Source organism: Cynoglossus semilaevis, chromosome 17 (genome assembly GCF_000523025.1).
Source record: "Cynoglossus semilaevis isolate Cse_v1.0 chromosome 17, Cse_v1.0, whole genome shotgun sequence".
Taxonomy (NCBI): Eukaryota; Metazoa; Chordata; class Actinopteri; order Pleuronectiformes; family Cynoglossidae; genus Cynoglossus; species Cynoglossus semilaevis.
In genome coordinates, this window is record NC_024323.1 from 2,564,244 (window position 1) to 2,581,249 (window position 17,006).

Sequence of the window (17,006 nt, forward strand, 5' to 3'; positions counted from 1 at the left end):
AAATCAATCCGGGCTCTCCCTCCCCTTCCTTGTCCCCTTTTTCTCTCTCCTTTCCTCAGCGAGGCCCTCGGAAAAATGAAAGATGTTTATGAGAAAAACCCCCAGATGGGAGATCCCGCGAGTCTGGCCTCTCAAATCAGCCACACATCCCAGAACATAGAGCGACTGAGGCGAGATCTCGGCAAGTATGAGGTAATGATGACTTTGGACGTGTAGCTCCGGGGCCGTGAATGCATCATTTGTCAACAAACTCTTTTTTTTTTTTTTTTTTGTCTTTCCGGCTGTGGTAGACGTGGTTGGCCGAGGCAGGCGGCCGCGGTGAAACGTTGCGTTACAAAACACACATGTTCAACAACAATGGCGCTCATGACGTGTCAAGGTAACACTTCGTCAGTAGTGACAGCGGGGTCACGTGTGATGTGAAAAAGTGCCGTGACAGGAAACGCTTTTCTCTCCTCCAGCCCTGACGGCGCTCACTCCGACGAAAGCTCTCCTGACGCCTCGCAAGCCATCTACGCAGAGTTTGACGATGACTTCGAAGACGATGAAATAGCTGTTAGTATTGGCAACTGCACAGCCATGTACAACTTTCCTGGTACGTGAATTACACGTCATCTGTTTTTATCGTGCAAATTTACTGTTAAAAGGAACCAGTTGATTTTATTAGAGAAGCAGAACGTTCAAAACACACTTAGGAAATCAGCGCTGCACTAAAGAGAGAAAATATATCACAGGAAAAAAAGTTTAGTTTAGTTTGCCTTTAGTGACATCGAGTTTCCCTGGGCTTGGCGTCTACTAATTACAACAAAAGATTTTTTTTTTTCTTGTTTAACTATGTTCCCTTGCATCCTACAAAAACACAAGTCTTTTCACGCAAGGACTCTGAAGAACAGTTGTTTTTTTTTTTCCTTTTTAACCAAAGTCACAAAAGTTAGCTGCCAACATTTTCATGGAATATGCTGACTAATAGGAATTATCTTGCTCAAAGTCTTAGTGACTGTGTGAACAGCAGGACTTGATGTCGATGTCTGATTCCATAAACCGGGGACCGCAGACACAGTGGCATTCTTCAGAAAGTAAAACTTGTCCACTTTGAAGTACTTTACACAGAGTACAGCGGCACAGCAGTGATAATACAGTTAATCAGTGAAATAAATATATACAATAAAAATACAGTAAAAGCAATAAATAAATAAAGTAAAATTACACGGGGGAAAAAAAACAAAAAGAAAAAACCTGAATGTAAAAAAATTTTTTTTTTTTTTTTTTTTTACAAAATTTGCAGCTAAATGTTAGCCGCGTTCTGCTAACATTTTCCTCATAAAATACAGTGGGGCTGAGCAAGCAATTTTTTTTTTTGCACGATTTTCCTGGTAATACGAGGAAACATCGAGTGTCTCTCTCTCTCTCTCTCTCTCTCTCTCTCGTCCTTCTTACCTTAGTTGCCTTGACACTGACTCGCTCACTGTCCCTCATTTTACCCATTTTTATAACAAAAATATAAAATGTTTTCTTAATTATTATTATTTTATATGATCTATATATTTGTTTATATCTATGTTTTTTTGATGTTTATATAGAGGGGAAATTTTAATTTAATTATTTAATAGTATATTTCTGGGGAGCTGTAACGAATGAATTGGTTTTGAGTTATTTTTAATGTAGAAAAATCCGATCGATGCACGAGTGCTGCTGTGGAACAGGATTAAACCCGTATCCCTGAAGCGCCGCTGTACTAGAATGTTCTCTCCTCTGGCCTACTCAGGGGCCAGCGAAGGCACCATCTCAATGCAGGAAGGCGAGGTTCTGGCCGTGGTGGAGGAGGACAAAGGCGACGGCTGGACCCGCGTCCGCAGGAACAACGGGGAGGAAGGCTACATCCCCACGTCTTATGTCACCATCTCCCTGAACAAATGACTGAAGATAGTGACAAAGACGAGGAACGGCGGAGAAGGAGAAGGGCCGTTTGCTAAACTGAACGCATTTCTTACCATGGAGGCATAACAAACAGACAGTGATGCCAACAGAAACAGACGGAGGGGACAACTGGAGTGTCCGAGGGAAGGGCTTTGACCTGAGGTGTCCTTAATGAGCAGACAGGGGCTCTGACAGTTTTTTTTTTTTTTTTCACAGTTCACATTATTTTATGAAAAGATTTATATATATATATATATTTGCATGTATGTGTTTCAACCACATACAATTGGTCTATAGAAAAAAAATGACCATCAAACCTCTCTCTTCATCGGGGGTCACCACAGCAGGTCACAAAGTGATTTCCTCCTATATATTTTTTTTTTTTTACACTAGATTTTCTTCTTATCGTTTTATTGGGTAAAGCATTAGGTTGGTACCGTACCGGAAAGCAGCTGGAACTGAATCTAACTTTTTTTTTTCTGAAAGTCCCTTATTTAAAGTCTCCCAGAACAGAAGCAGTTTGGAGTGCATTACCACTCCTGGCCAGCAGGGCTACCTCTAATCAAAGGCTTTGAAAATGGAACTGGAAGGGTTGGCTGGTTGACTAGCTTAGTATAATGCAAACATCCTTCTTGGAACCATTAAGAAAAACGTCCAACATGTCTTTAGAGAGTGGTCGGAAAAGTCCACAATTTATGGGGGGAAAAAACGGTTTGGTTTGTCATTCAGAATATTTTAAAGTTCTTCAACCAATCATGAACGTAAGCCGCATCATGAACATTACAAAAGTCATAGAACTCTTGTCTTTTCAACCCATTTTTTCCAGGAGCAGACGTACACATAAATCCCAGTTCCTGTTTTATTCCGCCAGTGGTTCCTCAACAATTAATGCTTCAAAATTCCACGGAACTTTTTTCGGAGTGATATTTTCAAAGAAAACTAAAATTACAAATCTTTGATCCCCCTCCCATTATAGCACTATTAAAAACGTTGTAAAAATTAAATTCAGTTTTTCGCTTTCAAAGTCAATGTTTTAAGCAAACAAAGCATTTTTTTTTCTCTCTCGTAAGAATAAATCTGATCCATTAGAATTTTAGTTAAAAACCGGTTCGACTGAATCAGTGCCTCGGAGAGTAATCCCCAGAGGCAGCGCTAGATCGTATGTTTTCTTGAAAAAAAATACCAAAACTATTTCTGCAGGTCTACCGTTTGAGTTCAAGCTCCTCTGGAAGTGCTCTCTGTCACAAATACCAAAACTATTTCTTCAGGTCTACCATTTGAGTTCAAGCTCCTCTGGAAGTGCTCTCTGTCACAGCCTGCTTCTTTTTTTTTTATTATTTAGCTGTAAAACTTTTAGCTTGATTAAAAGAAACCATGTTGACGTTTCCTCTGACTTTTTTTAAATGATTAAAACAACGCCTCAGCTCAGAGCTGGACAAGAAAAAAACCCCAAAACAAAACGCTCGAGAGACGCGTGTAAAAATACTCTTGTGAATAAAATTGGACATTTTAAAAATATAAATTATTATTGAAATTATTAAAACCAGCTGTACAACTACGTGTGTGAGTCGGATAATCCTAAAAGTGTGTTCTGCAGCAGAATGTATAGTTTGATAACTTTGGAAAATCTAGTGATTTTAACGTTAAAAAAATTGAGTTTTAACCTGAGTTGACATTCCCTTAGTGAAGTAGTTCTCAAATAGTGGGGCGGGCCCCCATGGGGGGGGCGGGTGGTGAGGTGCCGGGACATGAGGGGGCTGCAATGGAATATGGCACGCTGGACATAAGTGTACCTACTGCTGTAATTCTTGAACGATAACAAGCCTCCAGTCACTAGGGGGCAGCACCTCATACAGTGGTTTGTACAGATAAAAATATACATATTATCAGGGTCTTAATAGTATTTAAATTTGCTGGGTTGTGCGCGTTGGATGGGCAGCAGTAAGGGGGATGGGGGATGGGGGGGGCGTGAAAACATTGCTGTCCCCAAGGGGGTGCATGACAGAAATTCAATTTAGAACCACTGCCTTGGTGCCACCGTCTGCCTTTTTGTATCGCCAGCAACTATTTCTACCAAACGTACCAAACCCAAAAATGATGCAGTATACAAAAGTCGAGGACAATCGTAAAATTTTTCTCATGCAGACGAACAGAACCTCCATGCACAAAACTTGTTACAACGACTCGGGGGATTTCATAAATACAGTACTTGATGGTCATTTTGTAAATGCGCATCTTCAAAAATCAGGAATAGAAGACATGTGACACTGTTTTGTACGAATGAGAACCATGATAAATATTTCTTATATGTCCTCCATAAATATATTAATGGCCACAAAAACCTGATCTGACGCCCCCTACCCTTATGTTGTCCTTACGTGACCTACAATTCTCCCGGGGACGTTTCAGGTCACGGTTAATCCAGTGAAACTTTCCAACAGACTTTCAGTTTTTTTTCCAGAGTTCCTTACAAAACATGCAGTGCTATTTATAGGCCATTTCCAGGAACGATCCTTTATTAGCATCACAGCTATTTTATTCCTGGTCTTTTATAGACAAATACAACCGTCTTTAGTCAAATTCTTCTTGTCTTTTTTCTTTTTCTTTTTTTCTTTTTTTTTTTCCTGCTTTATTCTAGCAAGAAGCAATCGATTCCCAGCTATATCTTAAATTTCAGTCCAAACCAGAAACAGTGATCGTACACAATAGCGGTTGCAACCTGAACTTATCCAAATCTTATTTATTACAAATGCGCTCCGGATAACACTTTACGTTCGGATGGAAATTGTACTTTGTACTTGAGGATGTTCTCACATTTTTTTTCTCCTTGCACAACGTGGGCAGTTTGACACCACAGACGGCAGTGAACACAAACTGTGGTACGCAAAGACTAATGTATTTAATATGTATATAAATGATATATATATATATTAGCACTCATATCACCACTATTGCCTATTCCGCTTTTTTAACCATTTCACGACAGTCTCGTTCAGTTTCTAGCGTATTCTCGTAAATGTTTCGGTTTCACTCCAACCGTGTCAAACAGACCCAGGTCTCTTTTGTTTTGTCACATGGTTTGAGACAACAGGAAGCAGTCACGGCATTGGTGCCTTTTATGTTCAGCTCATTGTGTATGTACATTTTTGCATTTAGAATATTTCTTCTTTTTTTTTCTTCTTCTCAGAATGCAATAAATAAAGCGCATTTAAAATTGATATGATTTTGTCTTTTTTCGTTACAACAAATTGTTGATTTCCTGATGATTTATCTATCTATCGATCTATCCGTCCATCTATCCATCCATCCATCCATCCATCCATCTATTCATCTATCTATCCATCTATCTATCCATCCGTCCATCCGTTCAACCATCTAGCTAGCTAGCTAGCTATCTACCTACCTACCTATCATGTCTTCATCAGGGCTGTCCAACTCATTTTGGTTCAGGGGCCACATACAGCCAGACAGATGTCAAGTGGGCCGGACCAGTACAATCACAACATAAATACCTATATATATATCAATAAGTCCATGCCCCCCTTTGTTTTCATACAAATAAGTACAACTATATTGGAAAATATTCATATTTAATGAAATATATATTTGACAGAACATCATGAATATGGGGTGTTTGTGCATTTTTCATTCATCAAGCGGGCCGGAGTGAACCCCCTAGGGGGCCCGTTTTGGCCCCCATGCCATATGTTTGACACCCTTAGCTCTTTTCAGAAGTGAAGCACCTGTAGTATCTTTATCATTCCAAACTTTAAACCAAGGGGGGAGGGGGGGCAAATGGCAGATTTTTTTTAGAGAAAATTTTTTATTTGAGTGGTACCTGCGGCTTACGTGCAGCAGGTGGCGCTTTTGCAACATTTTTTAAATTCGGGGTCAAATCGCTGGCATCCACTTGCTTCTGCATAACATTCCAGTATTAGGCGTCTTGATTTAAATGCACTGCGTTTTCAAACCGATTTTATTTATCATAATAAACACCACATCATCCATATTTAAACTTCCTTCGGCGGGGCAGACTGGAGAAGATAAAAACATTTCCGTGGTTCAGAGTGAATGTTTGACGTGGAAATTGGAAACGAATGAGCTCAGACTACAGGGGGGAGGGGGGGGGGTCGATCATCGTCCGTATGCAAAGCCTCATTTGACCTTAAGATCTGAGAAGGTCAGTTTTATGAATCATATTTTACTAAATTTAGTCCACATCCGACAGAAACGTATACATACATTTTTTTGGGTCGTTTGTCAACACTGCTGCAACTGCCACACAAACATTTATAAATGAGACAACACATTTTAAAAAGACAGTATAAACCCAGTACATGCCTTAAAGCTGTATTAGTTATTTTATATCAAGGGTGTCAAACATATGGCCGGCGGACCAAAATCGGCCCACTCGGAGGTTCAATCCGGCCGGCTTGAACATTGTCTAATACAGTATAGTATATTGTATAGTATATATACAGTATAGTATAGTAGTAAGTGACTATATACTTGTCACTTACTGTCTGTATAACTGCTAGCAACACGACGGTGTGTAGACTTGACTGCGCCGTTGGTCTGGAACAAATATCCTCGAGGTACATAACTGAAGAAACATGTTTTTTTTTCCTGTACTTGTTTGTACCGATTATTTCCAGGTAAATGTGTATAAGATTAGCATTTCGCAGGTACATAACTGAAGAAACATGTACCGATTATTTCTAGGTAAATGTGTATAAGATTAGCATTTCTTTCTTGTGCTAACATGCTAATATGCTACCATTTCATGCTATGATTTGTTGATACATATACATATAACAGTCCATTGGGAAAATACCACTTTACTGTACACTGTATAAATATTTTTCAATACTTTTTTTAGGGCTGGGCAACTTAATGTGTTAGCGCTCCTTAATTAATTAATTAATTTATAGCGCGTTAATGCAGTTTTAAAAAATAAAAAAAATGTCTTTTATTATTAGCAAACGTCCTTTGCTCACCGGCTTTCGTTTTGTAAAAGCCTGTTGCATTAGCTGTTAGCGTTGCAGAGTGCTAAAACCAGTGAAATCCGGTATAAACATGGACTTTAAATACTAGTCCCTGCACAGTTTAACCCCAGCTGTGAACTTTTTTTGTGCTTCACCTCACTCTTCACCTCACTCTTTGGCCCGGAAAAGCTGTCCCTCTATTAGCTTCTTCGGCCTTAGGGTCGATGCTAAGTACAGTCGGTGTAAAGGGATCACTTACGGTTCATATGCAGGGCAATGCAACCATCTGTTCAGTCGCTGCTCCTTGACCTGCATGTTAAAATATATATCAGAGCGCTGGAACATCAACACTAGACTTGGTTTGCCACTGCAGATCAAATCAGCTAAGTTTCACCTGAAATTGAACCATCTGTTTCAGTCGCTGCCTTCTTCAGGGATTGCTATAGCGGACGGTCCACGCATGGGATTTGGCATGGTGTTTTCTATGGCTGCCTCTCCGGGTTCATAAGCCCAATTTATCCAGGTTGATGTTATTACCGTCGCAGTGTGTATGTCACCATATGGTGCTGAAGCTTCAGCATAGATGTAATGTAAATATAAGTGTGCGCTCTGTCTTTATTTTGAAGCCACCAGAAAGGCTGTTTAAGCAACATCTGGTTCAGAGAAGACTCCAATAGACTCTCTCATCGCATATTTCCAGTTAAAATACTTAATTGGATTTTTTTTCCCCCCAACAAGTTAAATTGTTTTCTCTTGCTAGATTGCATTTTTCTCAAGACAAACCCTCATTGTTCATGCATAAAAAAAATGCCTTTTTCAGCAAGGAGTTTTTTTGTGCAGGGGTGTTCAACCCTTGGTCCGGGGACCGGTGCCGGTCCGTATGTCATTTGGTATCGAGCCGCAGTAAGAAAAAAATGTACTTTAGTTTTTACTCATTTACGTCATGCAAAAAAAATCCAGTCATATACCTTTACTTTTTTCAAAACAACAGGTCATTCAGACCCTGATACTAACAGAATTAAAGATGTTTTACTTTGAATATTTAATGATCCTACAACAGTGATACTGGCTGACCGGTTCTTGGTACAAAAAAGGTTGGGGACCCCTGATTTAGTGCATCAGGGGGTGCTTGGTTTACGACGTCCTCGACCAATGGCGTTTCTTCATTACATTGCCATCTAACAACAAATGTATTTTAAAAAAGTCTTCTATCGTTCTTTCTATCTATCTATCTATCTGTCTATCCATCCATCCATCCATCCATCCATCCATCCATCCATCCATCCATCCATCCATCCATCTATCTATCTATCTATCTATCTATCTATCTATCTATCATCTATCTATCTATCTATCTACTTAGACTCTAACGTCAGAGGTTAAAATCATTGAACTACTAAAACCAGCATCACCAGCTGTAAGCAGCCCCATGAATCACATTAGGAACACTTCAAGTCTAACTCCAATGAGTTCGCTGTGAAAACAACAACCCCGGTTGTGTCTTCATCTGTATTCTGCTTCAGCCCCCCGCACTCCCCCCCTGCCCCCCCCATCCTTTACTCTAAGCAGTGTCTCTTAGTCCTTTTATTAAAGTGTGTGCCGTTACAAAATAAGCAATTATTTCTCTGCTGCACTGCAGGCTATTAAAGATTGAAGAACTCTGTCTTCCAGCAATTGGCACAGGAAAAAACGAAAATACCGCCACGTAACGAGACCCTTTTACTCCTTCAGCGGCACAGACTGGTGGTCCAGAGGTATCATTTATTACCTTTGCCTAGTATACTCCTCTGCTCTTCCAAAGTACATCAAAGTAACAATAAATAGTTGAGCAGAATCGGAGTCAAAATATATAATGAGACTCATGAATAAACAATGAAGCTCTGGCCCAGCTTTTTCACCGACTTTAATCGTAACCGCGCCGTAGATTTTGCAAATAAAAGCAGCAGAAATGATTCACTGCCTCTTGTTGCTTCCTGCAGCAAAACTTCAGGCTCACGTTCTTACACTGTTTGTTACTGCTGTCTTTCTGCGACATTCCGAAATAAATCAAGTTCCTGCCGCAATAGCGACATCTGAAACATGAAACGGCGGAGTTTCCTATTGTATTGAAATCATAATACCTTTATGAAAGAGAAGAGTTATATTTTGGTGTGCAGCAGGCAGTGTGAGGGGAAGATTATCCAGTCATCACGCAGAAGACAAGCTGACATGTCTGCCCACTGTTCATTTAGGCTGGGAAGCATTAATAATTAAATATGAAAGCCAATCGACGCTAAGGTTCAACAGTTCAATCATAGAGTTGATTGTTTTCGTGAACTTTAGCAAATTAAATGTATATAAATTATTCATATATATGATATAGATTAATGTTTTATGGTAGGGCCACCACTAGCCAAACGGGGGCCCTAAGCAAAATGTTCAAGTTAGCCCCCTATCCACCGAAACCAAACCAACCCAACCCTGCCCCTTGTGGAAATCCATCACAGCACAGTTGATATTGTCATAATGCTACGCTATAGAGAATAAAATACATGTAAAATACTATCCTCAAAAACATAACAAAATATCGTTCGCTGTCTAAAAGCTATCACCGCTGAGGTACGGTATTATGATGTTAACATAGGAAATACAGTATTAATACCAATGAACTTTGCTTTCATTTAAATACATTTGTTTTATGACTCAACAAATGAATATATTATTCATCAACCTAACCTATACAATAAAATATTGTATATATTGAAAAACAGCTGTTGAATATCTTTGTGAGTGTCAATTCTTCAATTCCTGTCAGTATATTAGTGTTGTCTTAAACTAAATACGAAAATTATTTTTATTATTTTTGTGATGTCTTAAACTAAACACGAAAATTATTTTTATTATTTTTGTGAGGTTTTTGTTTGGTGTTGAGTTTTTTCTGATGATGAACATCTATTATTATGACTGGACCCACAGGCATGTCCAAACTATTCCTCAAAGGGCTGTGACTCCAGGTTTTTGTTCCAACCAACCAACAGCACATAGTTTGACCAATCAGATGTCTCAAGACTGAGACGTCAACTCAGGTGTGCTACTGCTTGGTTGGAAAAGAACCTGTGTGGAACATTTTTGGCACCTCTACGATGTCTGAACAGTGATAACAACAGATAAACACTCAACCTCTACACAAAAATCAAGTTTTCCCTTTCCCGAGATGGAATATAAAAGCAAATTACTCCCATTGTTCTCGCTTCCACTGGGACGGTTTATGCTGGCGGACCAAGAGGTGCAGCGGTGCGGCGGTGAGTATGTGTGGTTTGTAAGATTGTATTACGAATGGAATAGAGTTGTTGTTGCAGCGGGAACCTCACCGTCCGCTATAATGTTGAAATAAATTGATTTTGTCGGTGATATGCTATGTTGTGGTTGTTTGTGTACGCTGGTTTAAATTTAAGCGGTTTAGCCGTTAGCATGTCAGCGTTAGCGTGTCTGCAGTGCATTGTGGGTACTATATTCCGCAAAGCCCGCGTTAGATATATTTTCCGTACGTATTTTCCATTGAGGTGATAAAATAATTGCTGAGTTGAGAAATTCTGTCACAAACTATTGACTTCCCGCCTCTATGAAGTAAAAAAAACAAACAAAACAAAAAACACACTAACCAAGCAAAGTAAAGCTAAGTTTTTTTTTTTTTTTTAAATTGTGACTTCCTTCAATAAAAAATCCCACCACGTCTCTTTGTTTCAACTGTTTCCTAGAAGGTTGACTTTGACATGACTCTGAGTTTATTTTATCTACTTTTATTTGTTTTGGTGTGTCATTTTGTGTCTGTTTAACAGTGCTATGATTTATGACAAAACTGAAATGAGGTATTAAAACGAAATGAAATGCACCTAAATTTCTGACAAATAAAAACGTGTTCATTACATTTAGGTCTGCATAACAAATCAAGTCCTTTTGCTTTATTTATATATTATTATATCATTTCTAGTGACATTAAAAAAATATAAACTATGCACAACCTTTCATTTCTTTCCTTGTCATGAAATAAAATGTCCATTAATAACAAAATAAATTCCAAGGTCAAACTTTGTCTATTTTAAATAAGAAGTGCACTGGGTAAGGAGACGGAGAGAAGGTTTTTCCTTTTTTAAATTACCAGCACAAATGAGCAAAGTGCTATTTCTTCAACATCAACGTTCGGTTTTCTTTTGACAAGCAATTCATTGTGCTCTGTCACCTGACAGATAATTTCTCTAGTCTTTTACATTATTCTCTAACATTCTCTCTGGGCATGTATACCTCTCTCTTTCACTTAGTCTTTGTCGTAAATTGTTCTGTGTCCATGCTTTGTGCTTCGCTTTGCGCTTTGTGCCCATGTTCCTGCTTGTGTTTGGTTTACCTGCCTGTTCCGGTCTCTAGTAAATGGTTGTTTGTTTTAAATGTTTTAGTTTCTACTGTTAAACCAAATGTTCTGCAAGTGTTCCACGGCTCTCTAGTGCTGCATTATGGTCTTGCCTGTTTCTTGTTTCAAATGTCGATAGAACGCTTGCCTTTACAACCCAAAATTGTACCCGTTAGACACTAAATTATCAATAGTTATGAATGTGAGTGACTGATTGTGTGGCTCCCGATATGGCTCTCAGATATGTTTTCAGGACAGTTGTGGCCTGCGAGTCAAAATGTTTGCCCACGCCTGGACTAGGGGGGGCTGTTCAGGCTGTAACTGGCCCTTTTTTTTTTTTTTTTTTTTTTTTTTAAAGCGATAATCAAAGCTTAGCACATCCTTACTCAAAAATAGAGAAATTACATCAAAAATTGTTTAATGAGAGGAGCAGAATCTAAATGTTGATAAGTCCAAAAAAAGAGTCTTTGTTGAGACTTGGGGATGCAGGAATGGGGCCGACCTCCCTTTGAGAGGCATAAACTTTGTGCACTCACAGTAACATGTTTTGGTGGGGAACCAGCTTTACAGCCCGAGAAAGTAAAAAGGAAGTGTTCCGTTTAGTGCTGGTGTTTCTTTGCTGGATGGTTCCCAAGAGATAGTATGTCTCCAGGCTGTGTGCTGTTCCCTTTTCCATAAACGTGCAACTCACTCAACAGTTTACATTCAAAATAGTTTGGAGAATGGCTTACTTGGGGTTCAAATGTTCCGAACCAGGTGTAAGGAGAGTGGAATCTACAACACTTTTCATGTTGTCTACATTAATGCTGATTGTTGTATCTACCGTACTACATTTCTGACAAGTAAAATGCACAGCCTAGAACAGGGGTGTCCACACTTTTTCGGCTTGGGAGCTACTTTTCGTATGACACCTAGACCAGGCCATGTAGATCTATCTTTGAAAACAGGAGGATGGGACATTTACTGTAAACCCCCCAAACTTATATCCACACAATAAAACACTGAAGTGAGGACAAAATTATTTTTCAATGCCTCATTGCCTCCTTAACTAAGCATCCTGTTAGAGGGAAAATAACCCAAAGATAGGAAATGTGAAAATAACTCTTTTTTTAATTAGTTAATAACTATCTTTAAATAACATGAATTTATTTGCACATACTGACGTTCTGACAGCTTAAAGCCCGACCTAAAGTCGAGGCTTGGGAGTTACACCAGAGGCTTGTTTTATTAGCTGTGAACTCATGTCTATATTTAGAGGTTTCATACCCTTGCCATTGAAATGAAAGGAGTCGGTGCCATTTTAGTGGATTCTAGTGCAAGCTGGGGCTAAGCTAACCCAGTAGCGTACCATCAAGCTAAGGCCTTCTTTGCTGGCCTAAACAGTATCAGAATCAGTGAATTATTTTTCAAATGTTTCTCATGAATGTTTATGAAATAACACAGAGTAGTCTGTTCTTGTATTTTGCTTGTATACTCAGCTTTTCTCTTTGTTGCTCCACTTGCAATCATGTATTGTCAAGTTTTTTATCCAATCATATTTCAGCCTCATGTGTTGCCAGGATGAAAGAAATCCATCCTAAGGCCTTCCAAATCAGTAGTGCGGGTGCTAAAGCCTAAAATGAGTGGCAAAAAGATTGTTTCTTTAACCAATCAGATTTTGAGTTGTCCAAACCAACACATTGGTTCATTGGTTTGATCGGAATCAAACCAATGAACCAAGAATGCCTAGTTTAGAATCCAGCAAACTGCGTGGTCGTAACTTTTTTTCTTTTTTTCCATTAATAAATACGATCGGTCAGAATGTAGTTTTAGGGTTAGCAGGCATGGAAATAGAAAAGGACCATGCAAATGCATTTTGCCTTTTTTTTTATAATATTGTAGTTTTATATAATATTATCGATGCTTTATGAACATTATGTCGCAGCTGTTGCTGAATAGTGCTTATATGCTAACACTAGCTAACTGGTTACCTAGCATTTACTTACTTTTGCTAGCTACAATATACGTCTATATAACATTTAACAATGTTGTATTGTACAGTACTATACTGTTCTATTTATTCTACATTCTGCCCACTAAAAACTGTAGAAGGTGTGGAGAAATGCAAATAAATCACAAAAACCCCCCACAAAGAAATGAATGCATTGTTTCCCATTTACATGCCATTAATCTTTCTACCGTCAATATGTCAAATCTACCATCTGTTCACCAGTGCTGCAGAGTTGAAGCAGCCAAATTGCCACAGGCCAACTCTGAGAAAAGGTAAATTAGAGCAAAGATGAGCAATTCATCTCTCACATGCTCCTTGCCATGAGCAGTAATATGCCCCTGTAATTAAATCTGAATAGTCTCAGGTTTTTAATTGGATGGTTGGCCATGGCAGCTGCATTCTTTCTTTTCTCATAAAGTCAATAAGAGGAGTGGCACCTATGTCAAAAGGACACCTGGCAGGCTGAGTCAGTATCACCAGTCACCATCCTGAGCTGTATTGATTCACAACACAAGGTTGCAGCATCACTGCATCCTCTTTGTTGCATCGACAGGCAGCACTGTTTGCTGAAAATGTCTTCAACTCATCTCGCAAACTTAAACACTCTGGGTTTAATGGCTCTTTCAGCTGCGTTGCGTCATCGCCCCATCCTCAGTATAGCGTCTAATTAGCACTGGTCTTTCACACCCATACATTTGCGTCATTGTTTTCTTGCACCGGTTTTGGTCACTCTGACCTTAAGTTACCTTCTTTTGCACAAAGAAATAAAGAATGTGTTGTTCCCGTAACAATTTTGTCATTTTGAAAATTCAATTGATCGCTTAGTTTTAACACTGGCACTTAATACAGTATTTACGGCACAACAACACTAGTTTCGCTCACTATAGAAATTATGTAAAATTAACGCTCACACGATCCTTAAAAATAAAAAGTATGTGTATATATGTATGTGTGTGTATATATGTGTGTTGATGTATATATGTACGTGTGTATATATGTATGTATATTTGTGCATGTGTATGTATATGTGTGCATATATATGTGTATATGTGTGCATATACATGTGCATATATGTGTATGTGTGCATATATATGTATATGTGTGTGCATATATATGTGTGTATATGTGTATATATGCATATTTTCTTAATAAAGAAAGGATTAAAAGGTTCAAATTGTCTATTGAGTCCATGATGACAATGTTATTTAGAGGTGTTCATTTCATATCTTTCTACCCTGGTCATTATTAATAAAACTGTCATCTTCTTTAAATTTAACTGCCAACTCCAATTCTGCCTTACGACTCTTGGACAGTATACCGTTCTTGTCTCCAAGCAATACATCATAGCAGCTCTCACGCAGACCTTTCCTTTCAATCTTGTTGTGATCCTTCTGTCACCCACCATCCCAACACTTGTCACCATCCAATCAATCCTGCCTGCACCTTCTTCTTTTTCTGCTCATATACTGTACTGTCAATTTTTTTTTTTAATGATCCATGGACCATCTTCACTACCTCTACTTCCTGCGGCTTCGTCTTTCCACCTGCATCAATCTCATTCTACTGAGCACCCTCTACCTCACCCTTGTACACAAGGCTCAGAGGTGCTAATGAATGTAACACTTTTGCCTGCACACCTCACCTCTGTCTCACAGTTCTCGCACACCCTCGCTATCTCCTCTGCCACTTCCTACATTGCCACATGACACATTAAAAACTCTTTTTATATTCTCTTTCTAGAAAACGTATTACAATTTTAATTGTTGTTGATCTTGTTGTTGTTGATCTTGTTGTTGTTGACCTTCAGTCTATAGGAGAGGGTTAAACAAATGAGTCAAAAACGCCCTTTGTCCTAGAGGTCTTCACATGTTCACAGATTTGTCATCTTGGACAAATGGCGTTTAATCGTTTTAGGCTCTAAACCAGCCCTCAGTTCCAGCACTTCTTGATATCCTTCCACCGATTCCTTTTATCTTTTATCACCCTAACCTGGTGTGTCGTACCTGATTTATCTCTTTGTTTACTAACTAATCATAATCTTATTTTACTTCTACCACTGCTGTCTTTGGCATTAAGCCCCCCCCACACAATACCCCTTCGTTCCTATCTGATTTATTTATACTATTATCCTATTTGTTGATTGATTGACTCAAATTGTAAGTCGCTTTGGATGAATGCGACTGCTAAATGTATTATAATTTAATGTAATATATTTGATTTATATTTTCTGGGCTACTTCCAGAGGTGGAAAAAGTATGAAAAATAATGTAATTAAGTAAAATTTAAATCTTTACTTTGCCTAAATTCTACTCAAGTAAAAGTACCATCTAAAAATCTACTCGAGTAAAAGTAAAAAAATTACAAATACACATTTAGTAAAAGTTAATTAAAATTTCAAATACACATTTAGTAAAAGTTAATTAGTTAATTTAAATTACATGCTGCAAAAGTTAATGAGTCATACATTGAAATTGTAACCAGTTGATTTAAATCAACAATTCAAATACAAGTGGCAGATGTAGAGAGTTCTTTGATCCATTTGAAGGCCTATACTGCAAATTCAGGCCACAAAAGCACACTTCAGTTTTGACAGTGACAGCTCTGTCCACCGGGGGAGGCACATTTTACATCGCATAATAAAGTTATGGCCTCGTTTGCATTTAAAAACAAAGAGCTGACTGAGATGTGGTCAAGGCTTTCCTTCTCTTTCTGAGTCGTCCGTCGTTTGGCACTAGCTATCATCTAATGACTAGAGCCTGTCTTTTAGTCAACGTTCTCTGGCCACATTTAAATATTAGGAAATCTGCGCGCGCGCACACCCACACAATTTTCTTTCAGTTAATGCAGAATGTAACAAAGTAAAATACTTGAGTTAAAATGTACTTAAGGAAAATGACCTACCTAATGACATACACACTAATGACATACACAAACACTACTCAATTACAGTATTTAGAGTAAATGTAATTTATTACTTTCCAACTCCACTTCCTTTATTTAAATATACTCTTGTCTTTTTTTTTTCTTCCTTCTCTTCTGTTTCATAGTGTAGCAGTTATCCTGTTGTCCTTACACGAAGGAGGTCCCAGATGATCCCCATACCTAATGGTGCCTTTAAGGGCAGGGCTAACACTGATAATTTCCCGTTTGGTGGGACTTCCATTTCTTTTTTTCCCGACCTGCAGTCACACTCTGAGTTTCATTATCTCCCTCTCAGTTCTTTTCCTGTTCTTTGGTAACTTCTCTCTACCTACAAGAGTGCCCTACTGTACTCTAGCAACCTTTGACCGTCTCCCACATCTCTCACCTCTCTGCACAGGATATAAGCCCCCTGTTGATGCCACTTCCATACAATATGTCACAGAGAACTAGCTGGAATTTCTTTAATACCAAACCTTCCAGCACCTCCTCGTTTAGTGGCAATACTTACTGTTTGTTCAGCATCTCGTTATTTGGCATTCTCACCTATCACTGCTCTCTCCAATTTTCCAACCTCTCAACACTTCGTCTTGCTTGCTGACATCAAACTCGTGGTAAATACACAGTGGCAACATCTAACAAGACGCCTCTGATATCGAGCGTCGAACTCATGATTCTGTCTGATGCTCTCTTTAGGTGACTGGTAGTCAAGACATCCAGTCACAGTGATGTTGTTTTAATTAAACACGTGTTTGATTATAAAAAATGTATTTCGTCCAAGTCATTTGGGGTAAAAAAAAAAAAAAAAAAA

The 17,006-nt window shown here is 38.6% G+C and overlaps 1 protein-coding gene across 2 annotated transcripts in view; it reads left to right on the forward strand.

The window, feature by feature from the left end:
• The window catches only part of LOC103392644 (cdc42-interacting protein 4 homolog), an 11,660-nt gene extending 6,525 nt beyond the window's left edge, over window positions 1–5,135 (forward strand). Inside the window, exons 5-8 of one of the 2 annotated variants that reach the window (XM_008329298.3) lie at window positions 291–379; window positions 462–595; window positions 1,766–3,117; window positions 3,186–5,135. In XM_008329298.3, the coding sequence (XP_008327520.2) occupies window positions 291–379; window positions 462–595; window positions 1,766–1,917 (375 nt within the window). In that variant the 3' untranslated portion in view covers window positions 1,918–3,117; window positions 3,186–5,135. Of the gene's footprint in view, window positions 1–290; window positions 380–461; window positions 596–1,765; window positions 3,118–3,185 lie in introns of those variants that run through there. The other variant, XM_017040432.2, reaches the window with a different exon arrangement.
• Window positions 5,136–17,006: the final 11,871 nt, after the last annotated feature.